This window comes from Dermacentor andersoni, chromosome 6 (assembly GCF_023375885.2).
Source record: "Dermacentor andersoni chromosome 6, qqDerAnde1_hic_scaffold, whole genome shotgun sequence".
NCBI classification, from domain to species: Eukaryota; Metazoa; Arthropoda; class Arachnida; order Ixodida; family Ixodidae; genus Dermacentor; species Dermacentor andersoni.
Genome location: NC_092819.1, coordinates 120,417,968 through 120,445,288, shown reverse-complemented (window position 1 = coordinate 120,445,288; position 27,321 = coordinate 120,417,968). Strand labels below are relative to the sequence as shown.

Sequence of the window (27,321 nt, the reverse complement as noted above, 5' to 3'; positions counted from 1 at the left end):
GTGCGCTTCCGGTGATCGAGGATGGTCAGTGCGCACCGGTGCGATTGATCGAGGATGAAAGTGCGCACCAAGGCGCCCCGGTGCGCACCGGTGCGGGTGATCGAGGACGCTATAAGTTACGCGTCCAAACCGTTTGTCCAACAAATTTGTCCATACCGTTTCAGGGACCTTCTTAGGGGGCGCTGTGTGCGGTGGGAGCGTCATTATTCATTGAATCATCCATCCATCTAGGAGCCGCTATGAGCCGCCACGTTTGCATTCCCGCACGCGCGTAGTCAATCCAATCCGTGGAGCAAACGACGCCAACAAAGCGTTCGCGTTCCATTTTGTCGTTGGCGTGTCCCGTAGCGTTGAGATACGGAAAGTTGAACTCCAGCCCTCGTGTGCCTCAGCTACTCGGAGTCCGCGACTCCCCTTGTGCGTCCAAGTAAGTGAGGGCCACGTTGTGGACCGTATCCAATCGTTTTCAGGCGAGATAACACGACAATGCCCCCGCGCAAAAACACGGCGCGCCGTGGTCGGCCATTCAAGTTCGGAGAAGGCGGTGATAGGACTGCGTCGCAGGACGACGCTCCCTCGGATGTAGCGGCCGTCGCTTCTTCCGATGCTACAGAGAAGCCCTCGCTCCAAGCTAAGAAGCCGGCTGTGCCACCGCGCAAGGGGGCTGCGCCCAAGCCCAGCCCTGCCAAGCCTCGGGCAGCCGCCATTGAGCCCGCCGCTAAGAAGCGCGCCGTCGCCGCCAAGCCGGCAGCCAAAAAGGAGGATCCGACGGCACGAACTATCAGCGACGCTTCCGAGGCCGATGCGGAAGACGACGGCGCCTTCGAGGCGCTTGTTCTCGATGCGGACGACGATGACGAGGTCCTTGCCGAGAACGCCGGGGACGGGGAGACAGGCGTCGGCGACGACTCGGTGTCCGCTGGTAACGAGGAAGGCGTCGCAGAAAGTGCCGACCAAGACGCCGAGGGAGGAGACGCAGGGGCGGGCGATGACGTGGTTGCCGAGGAAGGGAACGGGGACTACGCCGGCGAGCCTGAAGAAGGTGCGGAAGGGGACGCCGACGGTGCCGACTACGAAGACGACGGTGCCGCGGAAGTAGATCCTAACGAAGAAGGCGCAGAAGGAGAAAGTGGTGAGGCGGAATACGCAGAAGGCGACGAGATTGGGGATGCCGAGCATCCGGCAGAAGACGAGCTGGAAGGTGACGCCGCAGGTGACGACGCTCTGGGTGCAGATGCAGCGAACGATGCTACGGAAGCAGGAGCTGACGACGGAGCGGAGGCTCTCGAAAACGGCGTCTCTGCTGATCCAGAACACGAAGAATCTGGAGATGTTGCTGCAGCGGCTACCGGAAGTGGCGAGGGCGAAGGCGAGACGATCGTGGGCGATCTGGCGCCTTCGGAGCGCGACTTTGTGATGGCCGAGGTTGAAGAGATCAAAGATGAGCCGACGACCGAGGTTACTCGCCTGTGGGACCTGTGCCCCGACGTGGAGCTCGACAGTGCCGAGACCATCACGGCATCGGTTCACGATACCATTCAGCGGTCGGTACGCCAGTTCATCGAGAGACTTCTGCGGGACGCCAAGGAAACGGGCATGGTTCCCGATGATTCGAGCGCCGCCGCACAGGTGAGAGCAGCGTCGATTAAATCTGCTTGTGCCTTGAATAACAGCAGCTCAAAAGAAACTGGCAGAGATTCACTCTGATCCCCGGCTAATTAGACCAATGACTCAATAGCTAAATGTAGTGACTTTAGCAACCTGCTTAGACATTAAGATTATCCAATAGAGGGAAAGTGGTCTTATTTGCGCAGAACTCTCATCACGCCACTCAGTCACTAACAAGTGAACTGTAACGAATGCTAAAAAAGCATTGGCATCATGATGTGCCATGCTGTTAGTGTGTCCATTGACTGGGGGCAAAAAGTAGTGCTGGTGTGTGTTGACTCCCTACGAATTTCTATTTTGTCCACCTTATACAGTAATAACACTCTGCACACACTAATTTTGATATGAGCAAGTTAGTTAATCGTTTTTACAGTGTGATGGCACATGCTTCCTGCGCTAGCAAATTAGTTGCGAGACGTTTTGGAAAGGCCTTGCGCGCAGCCACGAGGCCTGATCCCAAGGGAAGGCCCCCCATAAAAAGAAACGCGTTCAAGCGCATGCTGCTGCAAACATCTGTGCCTTTCTTGCGCTCGAGGCAGGGTTTAGGCCAGGAATCTACTCGACGGAAGGATGAGTTCGTGCGGTAGTAGGAGTGAAAGAAAAAGGATTTATTTCACATTATTGACACTGGCTCCAGATAAAGAAGCCCACTCCATGTAGGAGCATAATAAACAACTGAGTTCACATCAGGACGCGTCAGCAATCCCCTCACTGTGCCAGAACTCTCCACTTCTTAAATAGTAGTCTTCCCTAGAAGAATAGACTAGGGAATCTGACTACTATATCTCGGCTGATCGCAATCTTCGAATCTGTCACAAGATCCCTCCTATGATATGCCAACTTGCCCGCTTTGCCCACTATCACCGGACTCTGCCTCCTATGTTTTGTCTTTGCCCCGGCATATGGCACAAGTATGTAGCAATTGGGGAATCTGAGGTTGACACTGTTCCCATGGTAGCCTTCGACGTTGGCTCCCTTTCATCAATTAATTCAGCATGTCGAGGTCAGGTTCTTTGATCTTTGCCATAGTTACCCCCTCCACGGAGGGTGGTAGTGGCTGCGTCGAAGTGAGCTCCTTTGTTTGTGCGTCGCCGTCTATGTTGAACCTCGTCACCGTCTGGGTGCATGCTGATCAAAGGACAGCCTCGTGGGAAACGTCTAAGGAATGCTCATCGACGTATTGAGGCATAGCACCGTGTACTGCGTTGAAACTTGACTGGTAGCTCGATGCCATTGCGGTGCTGAAAACTTGCTTAGTGCGATCTTGCAACTCCACTTTAAAACAGAAAGCAGCCAGGGTTCCATCCAGCCACTGAATGATCCAGACTGCACCGTGAATCATGTAGTTGCTGCCTTTCATTGTTGGCTACGAAATTTAACAAGACCTTTGTGTGCACTTGGGCGACACTTAAAAACATCACATTGCTAATTAAGTCTTCTTGCAGTGTCGGCCCTTACTTGCTGGTGTTGGCAGTTGGTGAGCGCTACATGGCTTCCAGGAACGACACGCTGCATGGGAGAAGCCATTAATAATTATTCGTCATCCACAAAATGCACTACCAACACGCACCAAACTTGGGCGCAGGTACACAAATCAACCGGGGAAAGTCTCCGCACCCTGCCAAAATGTTTCTAGTGGCGTACGGCAGAGGCCAGCACAGGAAAATGAAAAAAGGTGGATTGAGAATGTAGCCACGTTCTGATTCATCGGTGCTTGCTGAACTTGAGCTTGCCTGTGTGGCATTTCGTTTCAACAACTGCTCCATGTGCTGGTTAGTGGCCTTGTGTGAGGCACCAGGCTTCGAGCCTGGGTGGTGTGTACACAGGGTAAAATGAGTTGTGTGGGAGTGTTCGTTTATATTAATTCCAAAACAAGCTGTTGGTTGATGGGCCATGTGCATGCAAATATCAAAGACCTGCTCCTGGAGTTGTGCAGTTGAATAGAGGAAATGGGCACAAACCCCAGCAGAATTCCGACGGGGTCAGGATGCAAAAGCACCCATATACGTAGGTCTAGGTGCTTTTTATAAAATGTCCAAGTTGTCAATAAATATCTAGAGCTCCAAACGACAGTGTTGCCAATAGCCCTTGTGTTGCTGTAGAATGTTAAGCCTTGTAACTTGATTGTATCTCAGGCCCCTCATTTGTCCCTCTCTGGTGTCTGTCTCGCAGGATGGGAAGCCAGTGTATGGCTGCAACCTCTGCAATGTCCAGATGGACCAGCCGGAGCTGTTCGACTGCCATGTGGAAAGCCAGCGCCACGTCAAGCGCCTCCGCTGGATGTACTTCATGGGCATGAACAGTCAGTCAACTTGTTACTGTGGTTTTCTTCACATTTGTGAGCATTTATATTAGTGATGTAAAACTATCGACATCTAAGCCATTACAATACTGTTGACAGTAACAAAATTATTTATAGTACTATCAGGCATTCTACCGATAATGCTATATGATCACGTGATGTGGCACATGCCGCATGTGAACACTGCAACACATATTTGTAAAGTTTTCCGGTTGCTACTTGCGTGAATCGGGTGTTGCTGGTGGTCAGCTGTGAGAAAATTTCGGGTCCAAGAACTTCCAAATTGATTTTTTTTTATGCTATTGATAGTTCTGTAGCAAAATACTGTAATTATAGTGGTATTGGAAATAATACTATAGCTTGTATATTTTACACTATCAAAGTAGTTGCAAAGAATATTCAGTTTACCTATAGTTTTGTGTCACTAATTTATGCCACCACTCAGTATTGTGGTGATATGTCAGACCTGTTATAAGGTAATAATATCCTAAACAACTACTAGACTTCCACATTACAAGGCAGATCATCAGAAGCCAACAAACACTGACACCAGGGACAAAATACGTGAAATTACATGTGGCTAATAAATGAAATAAAGAAACGATAAATTAATGGAAATGAAAGTGGGTGAAAAAACAACTTGCCACAGGTGGGGAACGATTCCACAACCTTCGCATACCCAAGAAAGTGGATGGGGAAACGGTGCTGCGGTAGCTCAATTGGTAGAGCATCGCACGTGAAATGCGATGGTTGTGGGATTGTTCCCCACCTGCGGCAAGTTGTTTTTTCATCATCTTTCATCTCCATGAATGTTATTTCAAGCACATGTAATTTCCCCTATGTTGTCCTTGGTGTCGGTGTTTGTTGGCTTTTTATGATATGACTAATAAAAATCGGCCCCTCGGTTAACCCCCTCTCTTCTCACATTACAAGGCTGGACACGTACCTTTATGGCCCAGAAAAGATGAGTCCAGTGTTTTGGCAGAGGTTTTGCTCCGCCAAATGATTTTCCCATTGGGTGTGTCGCCGTTCTGTAATGTTCCCGCATCTTAAGTTGCCTTTGCATGTGTTGGTCATTTAAAGTTAGTGGTGCAGAGGCAAATTTGGGAGTATGAAATGCCAGGAGGTGTGCAATCGTCAGTCCCGATAAGAGTGTCACGGCGTGGTTGTAGTTTTGCCAGCTCCGTGTAGTCAGCTTCGTCACAGTACAGTTGTGTTATCTTGTGAAGCATAGGAAGCACTGGAAAGGGGCCATTCTCACAGAACATAGTATGTGTCCCTTATTTATTAGGTTGCTTTTGCAATGTGTGACCTTCACTTTTACTTTCCCGGCTGTTATGTATTTAACTTCGTACTTCTGCTTGAACTTCGGCTTTGAACAACCTAATGGTTGCTTGTTTTATCCTAGCATTGCCATCTCAGGTGTGACATGTGAGCATGATTGGCCTAACTTAATGTTTAATTTCTACCACAGTATTCTTTTCAGAACTTTAAATTCAAAAGCCACTTCAAAATACCTAAATTAATTGTCCACGAGTGGTGTCACTGTCTAATATCCATCCTTATGTTGAAGCACACGTACTGAGTGTTGGCCCTTACTTATCCTTACAATATTACTCAACAAAATGGAGTAGTAGTCATTGTAAAGCACCCTGCTGCTCAAAGGAAATGTTGTGGGACCAGCACGCAATGCAGCTGGACAACAAAGAAGATTAAAAGGAACTCTAGTTCGCTTTCTCAACGGAACCATGCCAAATTCTCCTACTACTCATTTGAAGCTGCATTCAAAAAAAAAGAAAACTTATTCTTGTGGTGATTACATGACAGCCGTGCCAGATTTCCCTCCAATAATGTTATAGAAGGCCCTGCTGCGGTGGCTTAGCAGCTACAGCGTTACGTTGCTAAGCACGAAGTTGCGGGATCAAATCGTGGCCACATTTCGATACGGGCGAAATGTCAAAACACGCGTGTCCCATGCATTGGCAGCACGACCCCTGGTGGCCAGAATTAATCTGGAGTCCCCCCACTACAGTGTGCCTCATAACCAAATTGTGGTTTTGGCACGTAAAACCCTAGAATTAAATTCTATTAGTGGTAGAAAGCTCTTATGTGAAGGCTATAGGGAATTGTGGAGCCTTGTTTATCCGTCTGATATATATATACTTTTTGTCTTTCCCTGCCACAGAGGAGCTGAGTAAGTTCCACTGCCGGGTGTGCCATATCTCAGTGCCGTGCAAGGACCACCTGGTGGGCCACCTACGCAGTGACCGCCACGTCTGCCTCAGCAAGTCCCTGAATGTGCATCCCAAGTACTCCGAACACCTGCTGTCCCAGCACTTCCCCAAGGGTGAGTTGTGCCAAACCAGACTCGACCCGCCATTTCTTGTCGTCCTTTTGGATGCATGGGTGTAGGTGGCTGCGCACTATCGCTCTCGCGGGCTTGTGGTCACCAATGATAAACTTTTAAAACTGAGAATAAGGTCCCAGCTGAATGACGATGGAGTCGGGGGCAGCGGAGGATGGATTGACATGAATACAGCGCTTTATGGTGAAGAGTGCTTATGGTGAAGTGGGCATGGGAGGTGCACTAGCCCGTAACTCCGAAGCTTAGCTGAAAAGAGTGTTTTGTAAATGATCAGCCAGTTACAGGGTTACACACGCACACACACATTGCATAGAAAACTTCTGCACGCATGCAATAAATGAATCAGCGTCACGCAGCTAGTGGAAAACGTAGTACAGTAAAACCTTGTTAAGTCGGACTCGTCTTTTGGTTCCGTCAGGCTTAGGGTTTATTTAATGCCATGGAACTAATTACAGTAGACTTTCTTTAAAATGAACTCGAAGGGACCATGAAAATTTGTTCGTCTTATCAGAAGAATAATTGGCAACACAACCAGGTGCACCCAAATATCTCGCTTCAAAACGGTAAATGAAATAGACCTAAATCGGGGGGGAAATGACATAAAGCGCATTTATTCAAGGTCTATTTGATTCAGCCAAGTTTCTTTGCACCTTCTGCACCTATTCACGGTATGCCGCACCTAGGCCTTCGGTTGCCTGAGGTGCAGTGGTGCACCCTGCACCCCCGTGCACGATTGAATGGGGTGCAAGGCAAGGTGCCGCCACGGTGCAGTGCACCCTTGAACCCTGCAGCGAGTGGGTGTAGCCTGGCACACCATAACTGGCAGCCCCTGCACCTTTTCGTTTGTGGTGCCGTGCACCTTTTTCTGAATCGAAGAAACCTTTAGCTGAACTTAAATAGAAAACTGTTTTCAAGTGGTACTCTCGCTTCGTTTCATCCAGTCCGTGATGGACATTTGGCGCTTCTGTGCAAATCGGCGAGTAGCCACAAATGATGTCATCTCACCTAATGACCTTAAAAACTGTTCTGTGCCTTCGTGCTGCTGGAAAAAATTCGCAGTGGCTTAGCTCGGCTATGCCAGCACATACGTAGCGCGAGCTGAGGCATGTCGCTCAGCGTCCTGGCGACGCTGCTTTGCTAGACGTTGCTCCGGTGTCTCCGCAGCACGCTTAGCCTTCTGTTCGTTCTTCCTACGCTCAACCGCTAATTGCCAGGCTACTACTTCGGGATCTGATGAGTTAAGCTTCTCCACTCTTCTGCGCCCCTGTGCAGCAAGCTCGCTCTCCTTCTCCATGGCTATACCACACTGGCAAACGCCCCGCTATATGTATACCCCCACTGATACCTCTGCCCATGTGCACAAAATGAGAGGCACCATCAAGTGGCTCCGGTGCAGCATCAGACTTGGCTACTGCGTAACGGAGGCGCACAGCTGGGCACGCCCCGACACCAGTGCGTCTGACGTGGTTATGATGTCACTCCTCTGGAATGCACAGACCGGCGAGGCGCGAGCGGCGGCTCCGGCGCGCCAGCTGTGCGCCATGTGACGTCACTGCTCCTCGCGCATGCGCAGCACGGCTCTCTAGGACACACGCAAAACTGCTCAACCTCGGCCAGTGTAGCTCAGGCTACAAAAGTTCACTAGGGAGCCAAAGCAGGCATTTGCCGCCTCACAGGTCGTCGGTGCAGGCTTTGAGCTAGCAAAAGTATGAAGGAGCGCGCGGCACAGCAGCGCAACCTAGATGAAAGTCTAGATGACATTGAGCGAAGTGGGGAAGGAGAAAAGAAGGCGTCGTGAAGGAGGAAGGCAGGCAGACGTGCACTGGGTTGAGATCCTCCGGCAGTTGCTACAGGTTTCGTTTCCGATACGGACGTTACCAGGTTCGTCTTGTGCACAGTGAAAGATTGATCTCATGATAACATCATCCGTGCTTGCCGTACGCTGCGTGAGTGAAAGCGTGTGATGGTGAGCCAACAATAGCGCTCAATATTGCGTGCGCAAAGGAGGAAAGGTGGAGGGGGGGGTAGTCCGCCGTCTTTCGTCGTGTGCATGGCACTGTGAGGGGAGGGAAGGAGAGGGCTGTTGCACCTCGGTCGTGCGGCGTACGATCTGCTTTAGGGGCAGTCAGGTGGACCAGTGGCTCATAGCTTTGTGTGCGCTGTGTTCTCGCCACCCATTTTTTGTCGAAGCAATAGACAGTGTGAAGTTACTTCACTTGCTGCTGCTGCAGCGATTCCTCACGCCAGCATTTTGACAGAGCGTGTCCGCGGTCATCGAGTGTGATGTGTTCATGTTTGCCTGTGCACGCTGACACCAGGCTTGTTAATTTAGTTAGTAAACGAAGGCGTTATATTTAAGCAACTGCTGCGTATGGCACGGCTGTGCAAGCCCGGTCTTGATTACGATCTGCGATGCGGACAGTCTAGGCGCACCGAGGGTCGATAGCTTTGTATGCACTAGCAGCACTTGTACGCTTGTGCATCACCCACATGCATGGAGTGAAACGTCACTGTCTTTTTGTTTCCTCCTCTTGTTTTCGCCTCTGTCCATGGATGATGTGCGCTGCAGGCCTCCAGTAGGTTGCCTTGATGTGCCCGCCCCCAGGCATGGCTCATCGAGGCACCACAGCCTTTGGTAGCGGTGGTGGTCACTCCGAATGTTCGTCTTAACAGAAGAGCACGTCTGAGGCAGTTTGTCCTAAGCGGATTTTTTTTTGCATTGAGGCTATGGAAAACCAAACAAACGTTTTCATGTTCGTTATATACGAGAATTCGACTTGACTGAGTTCGTCTTGTGGGAGATACGGGTTGTCTCCTCCGTACTCTTAGGACAAAGGAACGACAACACAGTAGTGCAAACAGTCACAAGGGCATTTATTGCACCTTTCATGGATCAATGCCTGCTAGCAGAGTTCATATCCCCAAAACATGCCGATGGGCGCGCGACAAATCTAGAAGTCCGACTTACCGCGACCGCAAAGCGAGCGAATATGTTCGCCCCATGCTGGATCCCAACGCCTGGTCGTTCGCGTGTACAGTCACGCCAACGGTGTCCAAGGCGGCCACGCGAGACGGTCTCGCAGAAGCATGGTCCGCGCGGCACGTCCGTCGCGCTCGCTTCCCGAACCCAAAGAGACCAAGCGCCTTCCCTTTCGGCGCCTGAGTAACCCCGCCGCGACAGTCGCGCCACCTCTAGCACCGTGCTTGTACCACCCGACCGCCGCGGGCGCCAGGCCACGCGAGCCGTGCGGGAAAACAGCATATCAGGGGATGCGCTATGCGGGAAAAACATCAGGGGACGCGCGAGAGTCGCGCATCCCCACATCCCCCCAACCTTAAATCACTACATATTCCGGCGAAACATTTCACACAGTCTAACATCAACACGTGCTTCGCGAACAATGTGGTACATGCAACAGTGGCCGCGCCGGGGAAATGTAAACACGCTGTCCATAACATGCGAGCCGACTGTCCTTGGGGTACACCGCTGGCGTCCGCCGGTCACCGCAGCAGCTTTGCGACTCGACGGCACGATCCCCGGCCAGAACTCCGGAGACGACGACGCAGTAGTCGGTACGAGCAAGCGTCGCTCGCGCCGACGCGCCCAGCTGGCAAGAGCCGCCGTAGCTGTCGGTGACCGCTGGCTCCTTTGTCCGCCGCCGAGGGTTGTGAGCTGGATGCAGGAGGCCGCCGAAGTAACTGGCCACAGCATCACCATCGCCCGGGGTGACTCGATCGTAGTCCGGGGCAGCAGCGCAGACGATGTGCAGGTGACAGCAAGCCAGGGGTGACTCCAATCACGCTGCGTAGACTCAACACACTCGGCAAACACTACAGTAGTGCAAGGGAGAGGAATTCTGCATGCGCATCGCCCACGTGGTACGATGTTCAACTCGGCTAGCAAAAGATCGGGCAGCTACTCAGATGCTAAGTTCACGTGAACGAAGCTCGCTTTCTTGAGCCGAACGAGTAATTTCAATTCGTGCGAGGCTAAATAGAATGAGAGAAGCAAATTGCAACGCCTCAACGCCACGGTCCACCAGGTTGTGTCCCTCCACGTGCGACAGGCAGCTTCGTAAAGCCTTAGGCCTAAATCGTCGCTACCCTGACAACAACCGGCATCCAAAAACAGCACCCAAAATGGGCGCAAAACAGGCAGCCGCGAGGAGACGTTAGCTCTGTGGGGTGGTCCTACTCCGCTCGGTGCACACAGCATCCGAGTTGACGGCGCCCACCGTCCCAGACGGTGTCGGAGCGCCCGGTGCCAGGCCGCAATACCAGTCAACCCGTCGTGGCACCCGTGGCCCGCGGCCACCCGGCTCCTAGAGCCGCGACTTCATCCGAGTCAAAGAGATAGAAGAAGCTATTTACATAAGAAATTCGGACCACCCACGAGGCTTCCGTACTCACTCGCTTCAGGCTTGCCACTGCTCCGCGGGCGCTCAGCCTCGCTCTCCCAGGATGCAGACCACGTGGCTCTCGTACTGACGAATGTCATTAAAAAAAACACTTGCGAAAAGGCTTAGCATGTTGTTAAGTTCAAACACACTACAGCCACCGTCGCCTCGCTCAGGAAAGCACGCCGCCGACGCTAGCGATCAAACTCCACGCTAGGCCTACGCTTCGGTTCAAACAATGGTCTCGAACGAAGCAAAACTGTTAAATCTATCGTCCGATGCCCCAAGAGCCCCACGTTGGGCAGCCAGATGTGTTGAGATATGCGGTTCCTCCTCCACTCTTGGGGACAAAGGAACGCCAACACAGTAGTGCAAACAGTCACAAGGGCATTTATTGCACCTTTCATGGATCAATGCCTGCTAGCCGAGTTCATATCCCCAAAACATGCCGATGGGCGCGCGACAAATCTAGAAGTCCGACTTACCGCGACCGTAAAGCGAGCGAATATGTTCGCCCCATGCTGGATCCCTACGCCTGGTCGTTCGCGTGTACAGTCACGCCAACGGTGTCCAAGGCGGCCACGCGAGACGGTCTCGCAGAAGCATGGTCCGCGCGGCACGTCCGTCGCGCTCGCTTCCCGAACCCAAAGAGACCAAGCGCCTTCCCTTTCGGCGCCCGAGTAACCCCGCCGCGACAGTCGCGCCATCTCTAGCACCGCGCTTGTACCACCCGACCGCCGCGGGCGCCAGGCCACGCGAGCCGTGCGGGAAAACAGCATATCAGGGGATGCGCTATGCGGGAAAAACATCAGGGGACGCGCGAGAGTTGCGCATCCCCACAGTCTTAACATGAGTTCTCTGTAATTTGGACGTATTTGACTACATATCAGTTAATTCGGACAACTCTCGGAGCTTGGCGAGCGTGGAGCGCTGTAAATGTGCAACGCAGAAACGGCGTTAGCATCCACCAGAATGAAACAGTGGAGTTCGCATCGCCATGGTCATCAGTGGAAATTGTACGTGCATGCGTGATTTACAGTGATGCCAGAACGCTTCCTGTCTATATGTGCCGTTTAAAGCCTTTACTTTTGTGTTTACAGCCGCGCATAGTACCGTGTTGCCCACGTGCCTTCATGGCTGCGTAGTCGCCATCAATGATGGTGTTGAAAGCAGCCACAGTTTCGTCTGCAGTTGCAGAAGACTGTAGTTTCGTTCACGTGCGTCGGTTGCATGCCTTCAGAACCGCAAGGTCGCCGCCCTTGATCGCATCGACAGCGGCCGCCGTTTTGTTCACAGCGGCTGAAGCAAACAGCAGTTTTGGTTTTACTCAGTGCAAGGTTGTCGAGGATGAAGAACACGGTCTGCATCACAATGGACGGCGACACTGGCGTAAAAATAATCGGGATGTTTGCGTGCTAATGAAAAGCATGTCTCGGAAGACAGACGCGCGCTGCGGCCGTGCTGGGAAGAAAGTTGTGAGGCCTTCCTCACGGCGTGCGCTAATCAGTCACGAGAAGACCCGAGTTGCAGCTTCCATGCTGATTTTGTGCAAAATAGAAATCGGATTTGCCGATTCGTTCAGCAAATAAAAGGATGTTGACATCGTAAGCATTTGTTTCTTTCCTAGATACCCTCAATAATTTGACATTCGGTTAATTCTGGCATTTTTTTTTTCGGTCCCATGAAATCGGAATTAATGAGGTTTTACTGTATATCCACACGTTATCAAGATAGGACAACTGTCCTTCAGAGAGTAATAGTTACACAAAGTGACTAATTGTTTTCAGAATAGAAAATATATCTACATAGCATGCAGTCTGTTAACGCAAGATGTCGCAATGCATGGCTTTGTAGCGTTTTGTTCAGTTTCCCAGCAAGACAGGGCACCACTGCTGCCGTGAAAGGCCATGGCTCTGCAAGGGACCTACACAGGCTGATGACGAAGACGACGGCTGCTTGCAAGAACTGCAAGGGGTGTTCACAAGGGAACTTCTGCCGAAGATGAGAAGAGGGATCATCACCGACGTTGTTTTCGAAGCCTCCTACTCTCGCCTGCGAGCAGCAAGGTTGCCAGCCGCCACTGAGCAGATGCATGCACCAAGGCTGGGCACTTGCTCCTCCCCGGATGTCGGGGAGCGTTTGTAGCTTGGGAAGAAGTACTTCTTGGCTCCACGGAGAGATCCCTTCGGCTGTGCTGATTGACAGAAGCGTCATCACCACGTGGTGCGAGGAGGTGGATTTCTCCCTTGTGTGAACACCCTTGTAATGATTGTTGCAAACCTCTGGCACTTCAGCAGGATTATGGCACAGGGTCCAAACTGGGGGCTTTCCTCGCGACGGGCTGCAGTTGTTTGGCAGCCCACCATTCGAAGTCGCCGCTCATCTGTGTGGCAGATCTGCTTGCCACTTCATAACACCAACTGCTGGTGCAGGAGCCAGCAACACTGTGCAGTGATGTACAGATGCCAGGTGCATAAAGAACGCATCAGATGCACAGCTCTCGGCACACAAAGTGCGTCATACGTGCCACGTACTTGTCGGCTGTACAGGTGCGAGGTGGGTGCACACTTCATCTGTTACTGTTGGCTGTCCTTGCCCTAATGCAAAGCACGGTTCTCCCTTGTTTACGATGTTCTTGCGGTGACCTTTAAGCTACACTTATATGAACCTGATAAAGCTAGGTTGAGTCAGCTTGTTGCACCAAGGACCAGTTTTCTGTTTCGTGTAAGCTTTGCTGGTGGGTTGAAGCTTTCATGTCCATTCCACCCTCGGTGGCGTGCCAAGATAACTGTGGGTGTTGCTCACAGTGATACGACACCAATGCTCTGTTCACCGCACCGCTGCTCTCCACATAGTCCGATGAACGCAGCATCAACAGTCGTTGGATGCTGCAAGAAATCTTCACTTTAACATTGCATGGAGGCAAGGTGACAAACTGAATTGTGACAACTTTGTTTTCTGTTTTGCAACATCATGTGTGCATCATGTCCAGAAAGTTGAGGAAGAAGCCATGTGGTGCTGAAGTCTGTAGCCATGCATTTAAGAGGAAGCTTTAGCTCGGGCCCAACTCCGACGCGGCCTATTCAAATACATGTAAAAACGCAAAAACGTTTTTCTGAGATAACCCCTGGACCGATTTTAATGAAATTTGTTGCATTTGAGAGAGAAAGATAAATTCTAGTGACTGTTGGAAGCGGAATTTTGATTTAGGGCTTGAATTTTGTTAAAGAGATTTACAAAATTTCAGAAGTATGAAAAAAATAGAAGCACGAAGTTTACAAACTAATAGCTCTGCATCAAGAACAGATATCGCGGTTCTGTAAACGGCATCCATTAGATCATTCAAAGCGGACAAATTTCATATGTCATTTTACATCTTACGTGAGTTTGTTACGTTGTTTACGAGGGTTCTGCAAAAGTTGTAATTACATATTAATAAATTTTTTGAGATTCATGTATAAGATGTCAAATTTGTCCGCTTTAGATGTGCTATTAGGTACAATTCACAGAATTGCGATATCACCTATTCTTGCAGAGTTACAGAGTTGTAAACTTGATAGTTTCGTTTTCTGAAAATTTGTGATTTTTGCCAATTTTTAATAAAAAATTGACGACCTAAATCGAAAGTTCGAAACCAACAGTCACTAGATTTTAAGTTTTTCTTTTAAATGCAACAAACCCCGTCAAATTTGGTGCTGTGGTTGCCGAGAAAAACGAATTCTCCGTTTACATGTATTTAGATAGGAGCACCCGAGCTAAAGCTTCCTCTTAATGAAGTCTTGTTAGCCCGTTTTCTCGCACAACACCCATATGGTTCTGCGGAATACTGGTGCTGCAAGCATGTGCGAGTAACAATATCAGTCGGGTACTTCGGTATGTCCAAAATTATTTTCAGAGGCACTGTACTCACTTAGAATCCTCTTATTTATGCTAAAAGTATCTATCGTAGTTTCACTTGCTTAATTTGTCCTTCTTTTTTCGAGTCAAGGATAGGTTCTTTCAGCTTCTTTCGACTTCCAGATTTTGAAGAGGGAGTTCTGTGGTATCTCGAAACGAGTGGCAACATCCTTTTTCCCCGCTTGTCAAGATCTCTTGCAAGACACTCGCCTTGTCCTCGAGCAATAGGGCATTGCATTTAGTCCTACCGCTACTCGTGCTTGTCACTTGCTACACAAGGCAGGGAAGGGAGCATTGTTAACAATAAAAACACCAAATCGGGCACTGGTGGAAGGCTTGCGCAAAGTACGCAACTGTGCTGCTGCACAATCCACCGACACTTGTTCCCTGTGGTGCCTCTGATGGACTTGCCAAGTTATGGCCTTTGGCATCTGGCGGCATGTCTCGAAGGCCATGACTAGCTATGTTTGGTGATGCCAAAGCGGAGGCTGCTCCTCTTTAGTGATTCCCCTCTGGCACTCGGCACGCAATTTGAAAGGTGCGTTTGCAAAGAACTGCATGTAAATTATTCATTTGACCACTGGCACCCACGGTAGTTTCTGTTATTGCCGCAGCATTCCTTTGCGAGAGCTGTTAAATTTTGCTATACAGTAAAACCTCGTTGTAACGAAGTTGAAGGGGGGGGGGTCGTAATTATTCCGTTATAACCACTAGTTCGTTACAGCCACTATCTATTTCTATCCACAATTAGCAAGCAATAGAGCATGTACTCGGCACCAAAGCTCACAGCAGCCCACCACGTGAAAAAGAAAATGGCCATCGCACGGAAAAGAACAAGCGAAAAAAACTGCAAGGAATTGGTACTTTATTTAGGCCTAACGGCTCATCACTGATCGTTCAACAGCACACCAGCTCGCGGCTTACTTCGCAGAAAAAGAGTCCTTGATAGATATTTGCCGGGTCTTCTTCAGGCGAATGATGGCTTTTTCAGCTGCAGCCACTATTTCGAGTCCGTCCTAGCCATCAGCGTGAGCGCCAAAGAAGTGGCGCAGCAGGTCTGCCGCATCCAGTGCTTCTGCGGGCATCGGTACGTCGGGTTTGCCAAGATTAGGCTCCGGGCTGTCATTGACACCTTCGTCAATGTTGTCATTAGGCACCCCCGTCACTGCGTACACAATTTCCACCTTCATTAGCTCTTCCATTGTCAACGCGTCAGCATCGGCACTGACGTACATGCAGAAGGTGTCGCAGTCAGGCACAATGCCAGCGTCAAAAAGAGCGTCTGACGACGCTAGGGCTTGGTTGCCCGTGGCACTGAGATCTTCACTGTAACCGCCACTGCTGACGCGAAATGAGGCATGCCGGAAGCAATTGGCAGTCGTGCTTGCTCGTACAGCCATCCAAGCAGCCTGTAGCATCTCGATCGCCATGTACAAGTCAACCGTGGACTCTCATTTCATACTCATATTAAGCAGAATCCGGTCGATCACACGCTTGCGGTAGCCCAACTTAAAGTTCATGATAACTCCTTGGTCGAGTGGTTGCACAACTGTAGGGCAGTTTGGCGGCAAGAAGCCTGAGCTGAATGTTTTCGAGCACAGCGGCAGCATGGTGGGCCGTGCAGTTGTCCAGCACGAGGCATACCTTCCGGTTCAACTTGCCCAGCCGCTCTTCCCACTCCCGCAGCCATTGTGCGAAAATTTCTCTCGCTATCCAAGCCTTACGGTTGGACACACAATTCACTTGGCGCTTTCGTTTGTCTTTGAAGCATTGTGGTGACGCATTTTTGCCAACCACGAGGGCTGGCACCTTTTCCGACCCATCCATGTTGGCACAAAGCAACACACGTGGACCTTGTTCTTCTTACCCCCCTGGCAGCGTTCACCTTTGAGGGCCAAGGTTATTTGGCTGCAGCATCTGGTAGAACAGGGCTGTCTCATCTGCGTTGAACATATCCTTGGCACTGTATTTTTCTAGCAGCTGTTCAACGTTTGTCTCCACCATACCACTGCAGCTTTGGGGTCAACAGACTGCGCTTCCCCGCTGACAGCCCTGCAGACGATGTCGTGGCACTCCTTGAAACGCTGCAGCCAGCCGACACTCGCCACAAAATCGTCATGCCCCATGGTGCACGCGAAGTCCCTCGCTTTGCACTGCCACAGTGCCCCACGCACAGGAGTGCTCCTTGCTCTTGCGTCCAAGAACCACTTGAAGACCGCCTTCTTTGCAGCTTCGAAAGCGGGGGTTCGCAGCTTCTTTATGTCGCCTTTTACGCCACGTGCGGCAGCACTGGTGGCAGCTTCTTTGCTGCTCAAAATCGTCGACAGTGTGCTCAACGCTGTGCCAAAATCTTCCCCCACTTTTTTCTTCTTCACGCTGAGCTCAACAGCTTTCAGCATAGCCACCTTCTGCTCGATTGATATTGTTTTGAACTTCCGTTTGCCAACGTCCATCTCCTTTCTGGCAGTGGGAACTCGCAGAAACGAACCGATAGAAACACTGATATCGTTGATGCGCACGGAGGCAACGACAAGCAACAACAAAACTGCAGTTGGCATTGCCCCACGCATGCCGTGAAAGAGCGGGCGGGTCCACCAGTTCCACGGGAAAGGGGAGGCCGGGATACGCGAACATCGCGCGCTTTAAGACATTAACCTGACGGGTACCCTGGTGGTCAGTAAATGCACGTTGTGGGAAAAAAAAAATTGCCGACGATTACGTTACTTCCTAATACAAAATTTGAGCACAGCTCTTCAGCTGTTTCGGCTTTTCTATAATACTGAGGCAAATAATTTGAGCAAGACAGGTATGTACAGTTCTAACCTTTTATTTTTCACTTCAAGAAACACTCCACTCCCAATTCTTCATTGTCATGAAGGTAGCTTTGTGGTCAGAGAAATAGATGGATATATGCTAGACACTTGTATTCCGCTCTTGTATTGGCCGGCCAAAATCTCATTCACAATGCGGGCGGCACGTCACTCTGACCCCCTGACAAAGCGTGATAAGTGCAAGAACGTACGTGACCTCTGAAACATGCATGCTGAAGTGTGCGTGGAGCGTCGTCAGTTTGCTTATTTGCCATGCTCTGCGTTTCTGTGTTTGTGAATTCGTGCGCTACACTAGTCGAAGGGAGGAATTTTTGATGCTGTTTCTTATCGCACTTCGTCATGGGTCATAGCGACGCTCCGCCTGCATTATCAGTGGGATAAAGCCAGCCGAGAATGCCGGATTAAAGAGTGGCATGTAATCGAGCGGAAGGCATGGCTGCCAAATCGCAGCCCTGGCGCGGTGTTCCTGGCCGATTACTTATATGGTATACATGCAACAGCCTGTGCTTGGCCTTGTTCAAGGATCCCTGTTGCCCGTAGAGGCCTGACGTGTATAAGCACCAGCTTGTCTCAGAATTTTTGTCATTTTTTGCAACTCTGAGGCGACAGGGCTATATTTGTTATATTGAGCAAATTATTATGTTGCAGTTCATTGTTACCCTAGATACACTTGAATCTAGGCCAGCTCCTATTCTAAGCCGACTCCTGAATGTCCGAAGGCAAAAAAAAAAAAGAAAAAAGAAAAACTTACCTCGAATGTAGGCTGAATAAAGAAGTGAGGACTGCAGTCACAAAGTGAAAATGGCACTTATTGAGTAATAAACATGCTGAGCTCATTCTACGTCATGATTGCTGCTTGCTTCGTTGCTGTCATCTTCAAACAGTAAATGCCATCCTCGTTGCGGCACATTCAAAAAGAATCTCCCATTGCCCCCTCCAACGACAGACATTTTTCTCATCAATACCAAAGTCCCACCCGGCTTGAACGTTTGACGATGCCTCTGTGGCTAGCACAACTTTTCGTTTAAAAGTGCCTGTTTGGTGCCACTACGATAATGCCACGCTGCGTGCCGATACGACACATGTAAAAATGGTGACGTTGCTCGTGTACTTCAGTTGGCTACTGGTGCGGCTCGTAGCGGCTGCGGTACTGACTTTTCTAGATTGCGTTAGCTATGCACCATATTTATAATTTGCGATTAAAAACTGTCGCATTTTTTAAAATCCTCGAACCTAAGCCGATCCTAGAGTTTGGTATAGGATTATTAAAAAAAAAAACTATCAGCTTAGGTTCGAATAAGTATGGCATATCGATGTTTAGCTACATCCACCTATGCTTTCCTTCCGTTCAGTGACCACTTTACCAGCTTTGTTCACAACAGGTGGTTAGGACCTTCTTTCAACTCGCACCAGCATCAGTACACTCTATAGTCGTACTGACTACATTGCTAGGCCAAAGCATTCCTCAAGAGTTGGTGGCTGAAAGTGGCCGTTTGGTGCATAGTCGATGCAGGGTTTCTTCACAGCAGCTGGACGACACTTTGAATGCAGAAAAATATCCCTGCCGTTGAAATCAAGGGTACACGTTACAGCCTGAGTGGCGGTAGCTTTGTTCACAGCCCTTATTTTTGCGACGTTGTTTGCATCTCAAAAATGTAATGGAGTGCCATATTGCATTCAAATCTCCGATCGCCGCTACTCGGTAACTATGGTACAGGAAATTTCTAATAATTTAGGTTTGACAAGTAGGACATGAGGAAAATTGGTTGTCGCCCAATCATAAACTGCATCTTATCTACAAAAGTTGTCTTGCCTCGGGAGCCGTTAATGAGTTTCCTTGCAGCTGTAGTCCATAGCGTGTATTTGAGAGGTGGAAAGCAATAGCCTTGTTTACCGAGACGACGATTCATACTGAACTTCCTTTGATTCAACTTGCATGTGTAAGCTTCTACGGATCTCTCCTTGTTCTGATGGTTTCGGGTGCGCCTAACCAACTCACGGAAAAGCGGTTTGCATCATTTGACTGCCTTTATCTCTTCGTAACTCGCCATGCAGGTAACACTTCCTTACTTTTGCTTAACACGCTCTTGAGAATAACTATGTCACACGAGAGTAGCACAGCCTTCAGGTATTTTAGAGTGCATTCTGTGCACTATTCCATTAGTTGATACTATTTCATCTCGGGAGGAAATCGTTGTGTATTTTTGTGCTGCTGCTGTGAGCAGTGATAAAGGTGAACACCTTAACCAGGCAAGGGGGGGTGGGTGATCAGACTTGCAAGGAACAGGCCTGATGACGGCACTGGGTATGTGGGTGGCAACTAGATGCGAAATCTGTTCTGTCTTTGAGTGCGAGCGTCTGATAACTCCGACTGTCGTACAACTGTCCAGGCAGTTTGTTGTTTGTCCGGCATCCTGTTCTACGCTGCATTTCGTTGGAACTTGCTGGAAATAACTGGTGTGCGGCTGTTGGTAAGAGAAGTCCGACGCTGGATTTCGTGCCGGTTTATGCCGTGTGGTTCCTACTTCCGTCGGAGTCGCAATCACCGCTCGTGCAGTCACATTCACTAGCACTTTGCATACTTATGTGCTCACAGAGCGCAGCACAAGGCATGCGAACATCAGCCAAGCTATATCAAACGCTGGCTGTCCGCGTCTGTATGTTGTTGCCTCTGGTAGGCGTGACATCATGCCTGTTGGCGTGCAGCCCTGTGCGGGTTGACTTGCAGCCAATGCGAGCCCGTAAACCTTTGAATAGGATAGCCATGCGTTCACAAAATATGGGATATGATCACTGTGTTTCGGAGTGATTGCGCCTTCCCGATGCAATTCCGATGTGGTCTTCATCTATTTAATGTTTGTTCAGTATTCTTTACTACCCTGCCTACATGGGGCACGTTGAATGGTTGAGCCCAATCAGGATTGAATTTGTCTATCATGATTGGCTCGCTTATACAGCTTGCACAATGAAGCCAATCGTGATCGAGAAATCTGATTTCGATTGAATTCGGTCACAGTCGAAAGTGCCCTATGTGACTGGTGCACAAGAAAGCCTACTGCTATAGTAACGTTCATTTTAGATATTATTTAAATTGATTTTTCTTCTGTTAACTTTCACGAATGCTGAGCTTTTGCTCATGATGGTGGCACTACGATCGTTTGGTGTCATATTTTTTAAAGACAGCAGCGGCCCTTGAGTCTCCCAGGTAGCAGCGATACAACTCGTGCAAGTCTGCAAAATTAAGATACAGTCACACTTATGAGCCGCAGATGTCGTGCAACTAAGTTGGCGACGTTTGCAAATGGTTGCTTGGTGGAAAATCCTATCATCTCACGGTCTGTCGCATGCCGCACAAGTTCTCAGCTCCGCAACTGGCATCGCAACACTGCTGAACCAATCGGAGGTATAGGAGCAGGACCTTCGAATAGGCTGACGGTTATCTGATGCAACAATCGCAGTGTGAGCAGATGTCAGTGAGATGTTGTGGTGTGATGACAGGCAGGTTGCATACGCCTATGTGTACACCGGTTGCCTCGAGTCTCTCCTTGGTCGCGAGTTGTGGGCAGTCGCGCTACGTGTGTCAATCACCAGTGTGAATGCACGAGTCCATTGGGGAATATTGGAGGCAGTTGACTCGATAGCCATTTAAATGTGCCCATGTTACATGTGTATAACACTTTGAAGTGCTTGATATGGGCCTAATAGTGTGCGAGCAGTGACCGGTCATGCCACAATTTGTAGACGTGTGGGTAGATTGTGTGTGGGTAGACGTGTGGGTGTGGGTCATAGCTATTACCTTTGATCACGTTTGACATAGGGCTAAGTAGTGTACTACCCTTGCTGCCAAAGTTGCGAGATGCTGAACATGTGTGAATACGATTAGGTGTGACATTGCTGCTGACCTTCTTGCAGCTGTAGTGTTATTCTGCAGCAATGGTGCATGCCAGTCGGGAAGAGTCCTGTGGTGGTTGGAGGAAGTGACCTGTCAAAAACCCTCTTCAGCAGCCACGCTGTTGACGGGAGTATCAATAATGACCGATCATTTAAATTCAAGTTATAGGCTGTATTCAGCAGTGGTACCGCTGGTCGCCTCGTGTGCCGCACCCGTTTCCGTGACATGGTCCTCGGTAAAATGTAGGCAGACGTCGTCGCTACCCACTGCCAGCAGTTGATGATTTGGAAATTGGAGCAGGAGGTGCCTACTTAGCGTTGATGACAGCTCTGCATTATTCCCACTTACTTGCTACCAGCTTAGAGGGTGCTGTGTGAAGGTGGTCGTGGGTGGTGGGCCAGATGCATTGGTATTTGAGCTTGTCTGGGATTCCTAGGGTGGTGTGTGACCGTTTATACTGTTCTTTTTTTTTTATCTTGCACTGGCCATGGTGCTTGAAAGGCCAAGCTTGTGCATTGAAGTGCCATGTGGTATGGCGTGCGCGTAGGCTTGTTGCAACGTGGTTTTTTATTTGTGCAGGTAGCTGTTTGGGGAAAAGTAGCTTTCTCTTGTTTGTACACCATCGATGCTACGGGAAGAAGAGGAAGCTGTGAAATTCATTGTTTTTACCCTGCCTGTGATGGGCGGAGGCAACAACCTTAACTACCTGTTGTGGTGGCTCAGCAGCTATAGTGTTTTGCTGCTGAGTGAGAGATTACTGGCGTGATCTTGAGCTTTTATGGGTGCATTCTAGTGGAGGCAGCGCATGAAAATTCTCACGTGCGTAGTTGTAGGTGCCCATTAAATGAACCCTGGCAATTTTGTCCACCGCAGCTTCCCTTGTAAGATAATGCACAGTTTTAGGATGCTAGACCTTCAGTATCGATAACCTCGCTCTGTACTGGTTTGCGGAGATGTGAATAGCCGTTTATGATCAGTTCAGGAGTGGCAAAGGTCATTCTCGCATCTGTTTGCCACGTTTGGCACCATTGAGGTATTTTAGGCACTGTGGCATCGTAGTTGCTCTGCCAACATCTGGGCATGATATGCGAAAGAGTTTGCGGTAATGCGTCATGCACAGTCAAAGGTTTTTAAATTGAAAACAAATGCTTGGGTGCACTAATGTCTGAGTGATCTCCAGGCATATAAAATTGCTGGGTAGGGCATGTCAACAGACTTGTCCTGTTCGCAGGCTGGCACCACTCAGCCATATACTGTTTCTGTTGTGGAGCAATGACAGCACAATGACCTAGTGTCCTGCCTTCTCTGGAACTTTTCAAACTTCATGCGCTGCTAGGTCCTTCAAAGGATTGGCAGTCACATATCAGGGTGTCACTGGCCTCCGGAAAAAGCGATGACCACCATGCAGCGATCCCTCTGAAGACTTGGGGAGGGTGACTGTAGAACCATGCACTTCTCCTCGTGTTGGAAAGTGGCATGGTTTCACAAGGGAAGGGCTCATTGTTGAAAGAGTTGCCAAGTCTGTCCTCTCATTCTTTATTACACGCATGTGAGAGAGGTTGAAAGCACTTCGCAGTGATCGTGGGTAGCGTGTGACATTGCGTGTACTTTTCAACGGTTGATGTTGACAAGTTTGAGTTGGGGAAGACACCACCGTTCTGGGGCTGCGCGCACCACTCTGGAGATTCAGAGGGCGTCACAAGAGTGCCAGATCTCTGTGCTGGCAAACTTTAGTGCTTGGGTGTGGATGGTGACTGTCTGAGGAGGGCTTGCTGCATGGAGGAGAGGACAGGGTTCATAGTTGTAGTGTGATTGGTTGCCCGAAGGCCAGTCTGCAAACATTTGTCTTTGATGTAGCGTCCTGAAGCACTGGTAATGGTGTTCGCAGTTGTATTAGTCGATGCTTGTCTGTCTGCCCGCAGAACAATGCAGCAGCTTCCCAGCTGTGAGCAGCACAGCTTGGAGAGTAGAGGAATACTACAGCAAAGGGCTCGTTCCCTGCTGGCAGCTGAGGGTCACCGTGATTGTTCGGAAGCCGACGTGATGGCAACCGTACAATGCCCAGGCAGCTTAAGGTTTTTCGTAGCACTTGAAAGCCATCTCGAACGCTGTTGCAGATAGCATTCTCAGCTGCCGAACTGCGGGCGGGCTGTAGCGTGTGGGCATAGGAGTGCCGTCCTGCGACATTCGCAGGGGCTCCTAGGGGGCAGCGGTGGGCGCTTAGAGTTCTGTGGTCAGGACCCACAGTGTTGCTCCCTGGACCTGGGCTCTGCGGTTAGGGGTGCAGAGACCCTCGCAATGGGAGCAAGCACGCCTGACCTCCCTGACGGCGCCCGGGCTGTGCCTATCTTCCGAGATGCTCATGGTCTTCTCGCTTTTCTTCTGCTTGACAGCCAAGGTGAAAAGCTTGCTCCAGTCACAGCAGCAACAGCAGCAGCAGCAGCCATCTGCAACCGCAAGTCAGCCGTCGGCCACCGGTAAAGGGAAGGTAAAGCTCGCCACTCGTGCTTTTCTGGGGTTGCAGGGGGCGCGCACCGTCACCTGCGGCCTTCGGGTACCAAGTGTGTCCACAGTGCACTCCGACGACACACGAGCCAAGTCGAAAACACATTATTCGTGCGTACTTCACCTTGCATCCCGTTGCCGCAAGGGAGTGTGCTCGCAGAACAATACGTCCAGTTCATCACTGCCTCTCTAATTTGGGTAGTGCATTGGTGCGGGCAGTTTTTACTTATTCTCGGCCTACGCTGTGAGCTAGGTAAGGTCCAGGGTGTTACCTTTTGTTTTTTGTTTCTTGCCCAGGTTTCAGCAATTCGGGTTTTACTGTGGCTGCATTGTTAGGAATGACACAATATGCTTACCATTCATGACAGCCGGGTGTTGTTTTTCACAAGCCGTTTGAAGGGAATGGTCATGCAATGACAAATACTGTGGGTATATTATTCTCGTCGAAAAATTTCACGGGTATATATGAACTTCATTTTCTTTAGTGCTTTCTACAGCCATTACCACTTACATTCGCGTTAGAAGGAAGGCCTTATACAGTGCATTTGTATCGTGACTAAATGATAGCACCACATTTGCATCCTAACTAAATAAGACAGGTTCCTGAAGAGTGCCGTTGTTTGCATGGTGTCTGCAGCTATTGCCTCATTTCTGCTTGGCTACTAACAATTTTTCTAGTGTACACTGTGTTAGCTTTTATTTAGTTTCTAGCGTAACCTAGTTTATTTTTGTTCTACATTCTGCTTAGAATGTTGAGCCTATAGCTAGAGTGTTATGCGAGTGCGTTTGCTTAAAGCATAGTGCATTGCCAAAGTTTTTTGCAAGGGTGAATAAAGAATGAAATGTGTTTTGTCATTCAAAGGCCGGGATCTCTGAGTGGAGCGTAGGACATAGAGCCTTGCCTTTCTTTTTCTTTTTTTTTGCAGCTGAAAAATGTCTGTCTTTTATGCATAACCTCGCAAACCATGAACCTACGCACTCTCTCAGCTTTCTGTCGTTCTAATTTTTATGAGTTTCTGGATGAGGGTAACGACATTGCATGTGATGTGACAAGCGGGGTTTTCCTTCCCAGTCTTCCTTGCAAAGTGCCCGGAAGAGGTTGTAGTGGCAGCAGCATTGGAGTTGTGTTAAATAAGCTGCATATGCTCGCATCCTCATGAGTGCTGATGCGTCGCACAGCACATGCCAGCATCGGGCAGCATTCAGCAGAGGACGTATCCTCGGACGACCGCTTTCGGCGATATCGCTTTCGGTGCATGCTTATTGGCAGGCTGAACAAAATGGGATGAGCTTATTGGCTGGTTGAACACTATGTCATGCAAGGGTGATATTGCCGAAAGAGAGCGTCCGAGAATGCGTCCCACGAAAGCTCACATTGATGGCATTTCCTGTCTGCTCGCTTTGAGGGCCTGTCGAGACCTACGAGTCAGCCCTGTCACTCTTCGTCACAGTGTCGGACAGGCATTTTCTGGCTGTGTGTTTCACTGAGACTGTCCAGTAGGGGCTCACGAAAAGGTCTGTTAGCGTAAAGAATAGGCAAGGCATTACAGCAACGTCTATTGGGGTTTGTATAAAAGGTTAGCTGCAGTTCCTGCAAAGAACGTATACTGTAAAGTATAGGCAGTGCATTGCATAAACGTCTAGTAAGAGAGAGAGGTTGTCTGCAATTCCTGTGAAGAACATGGTGCACCGTATGGGCAAGGAATTGCATAAACATCTGTTAGGGTTTGTGTAGTACCTGGGCCACTCGGGCACCTACAAACTCCTTTAGGATAAGGGAGCGCCTAAGGGAGTTATACCCCTGTCACATGGGCACCCGCGAACTCCGTTGAGCATGAAACTCCCTCACGGGGATTGACGGCAATGGGGTTGCGGCCGCGCTACACGGCACAGTGCGAGCTTTCGACGGGCGCCGTTAAAGTAATCTATGTGCATTCTTTTTAACGCAGTATGTAATAATATAAAATCAGAGCGAGAAACTTTGCGGTACGTTACCGTAAGACTTTTGTTTTCCAAGCATAGCGAAGTTGGAAGCGATGCTGGCCACACTGCGCTCTTGCTTTCGTGCGTGGGCAGCGCGGGTCACGTTTTTGGGCCGGTGCGCTTCGACTTGTGATTCCGCTGTGTAATCGTGCGTGTCTGTGTGTTCGCGGTGAGCTCAACTGCTTCTAGATGAGTGACGAAACTCGGCTTGAACGACACGTGCGGCTCGTGTGCGTATAAAAACAAACGAAATGGCGGAACAACGTTTCCCGATGCGGCGTGGCGAAGTATTGTTGTAGAGGGTACAGGCGCTGATGCCCTGAAAAACAAATTAAAACTGCCATTATGTGGCATATATCCCAAGGCAAAATAAATAGTAATGCTAAAATTTGTAAATGAACTAGTTACGACGATTTTACTAGCGTGGTTTTCTGTGGAACTGTAGCTACCTGGGAACGAGAGTACTCCATCCAACCGTGAGGGAGACCGTGTGACACGGAGCGCAACTCCATTGGCGTAAAGACGGAGTTCAATGAAGTTCGCAGGTTCCCGTGTGACAGGGTTATTAGACCTCAAGGAAGTTGTGCTTGTGTCACATGGCCAGTAACGAGAAGCCGCCAGAGACCCATTCAGTGGTGTTTGGTTTTGGTTCAAGTACGAGAGTGTAACTTCTAATTGCACTTGTAGCTATAATTAATGTTCCTTCCATCAAAATAGTATGGCACGCAGTGTCGAGCCGACATGTGAACGCAGTCCAACTGGGCTTGCGGTTCCCGCTGCCATCTGCAACAGCTTTATTTCATGGATCTTATTCCTACGAGGAGGTTGCTCTGCGCAGCGCCTTGTCCCGACACCATTCCCGCCGGTGGGCTGGAACTGTCCGCATTTACATGCACGCTGCACAACGGGTCAGGCTGGGTCAGCCTACCCCATGCAGTCGGACTGGCTCATCCTGACTCGACACTTGTTCAGTCTGATCGGCTAGTGTTTACACGAACTCTACAGGCATGTTTGAGCCCGACAAGCTGGCTTGAACAGATTGTCAGGTTCGTGTAAACACCCTGAAAGACGAGAAAAACGTGGCGCCAAGCGGCATAGGCTAAGAGTATTGTGCAGCAGCAAGCATAGCTTTTCCTGAGTTGTGCTTAAACATTATTTAATTCACTAGAAACATCCTTAGCGCACACATTAATTTTAATGCAAACAATAATTATCAGTTTTAAAACCACTGTGGGCATGATAGTACTCCCTTCAGCCGCCAAGAGAGATTGTCAGTGTCCCTTGACCAAAGGCTCCATTAAACTCCGTTAGCGGAAGGGTGACCGTGTGACATCTAGTGCATCTCCCTCGATATAAAGACAGTGAAGTTAAAAGGAGTTTGTGGGTACCCGTGTGACAAGGGCATAAAAGGTCATCTTTAGTTCCTGTAAAGAACATGCAGTGAAAGGTGTAATTAAGGCATTGCAGTGATGTCTGTTGGG

At 49.6% G+C, this 27,321-nt stretch overlaps 1 protein-coding gene and 1 non-coding gene across 3 annotated transcripts in view; both read left to right on the top strand.

Annotated features, from left to right (window-relative positions):
• The first annotated feature begins 400 nt into the window (after positions 1-400).
• LOC126522250 (uncharacterized) overlaps positions 401-27,321 on the top strand; it is an 84,676-nt gene continuing 57,755 nt past the window's right edge. For both annotated transcript variants that reach the window (XM_050170976.3, XM_050170975.3), the window contains exons 1-4: positions 401-1,629; positions 3,841-3,970; positions 6,156-6,317; positions 23,746-23,840. In XM_050170976.3, the coding sequence (XP_050026933.1) occupies positions 487-1,629; positions 3,841-3,970; positions 6,156-6,317; positions 23,746-23,840 (1,530 nt within the window). In that variant the 5' untranslated portion in view covers positions 401-486. The remainder of the gene's footprint in view (positions 1,630-3,840; positions 3,971-6,155; positions 6,318-23,745; positions 23,841-27,321) is intronic.
• On the top strand, positions 4,675-4,747 carry TRNAS-UGA (transfer RNA serine (anticodon UGA)). The gene has a single exon. It is a non-coding gene; the product is annotated as a tRNA-Ser (tRNA).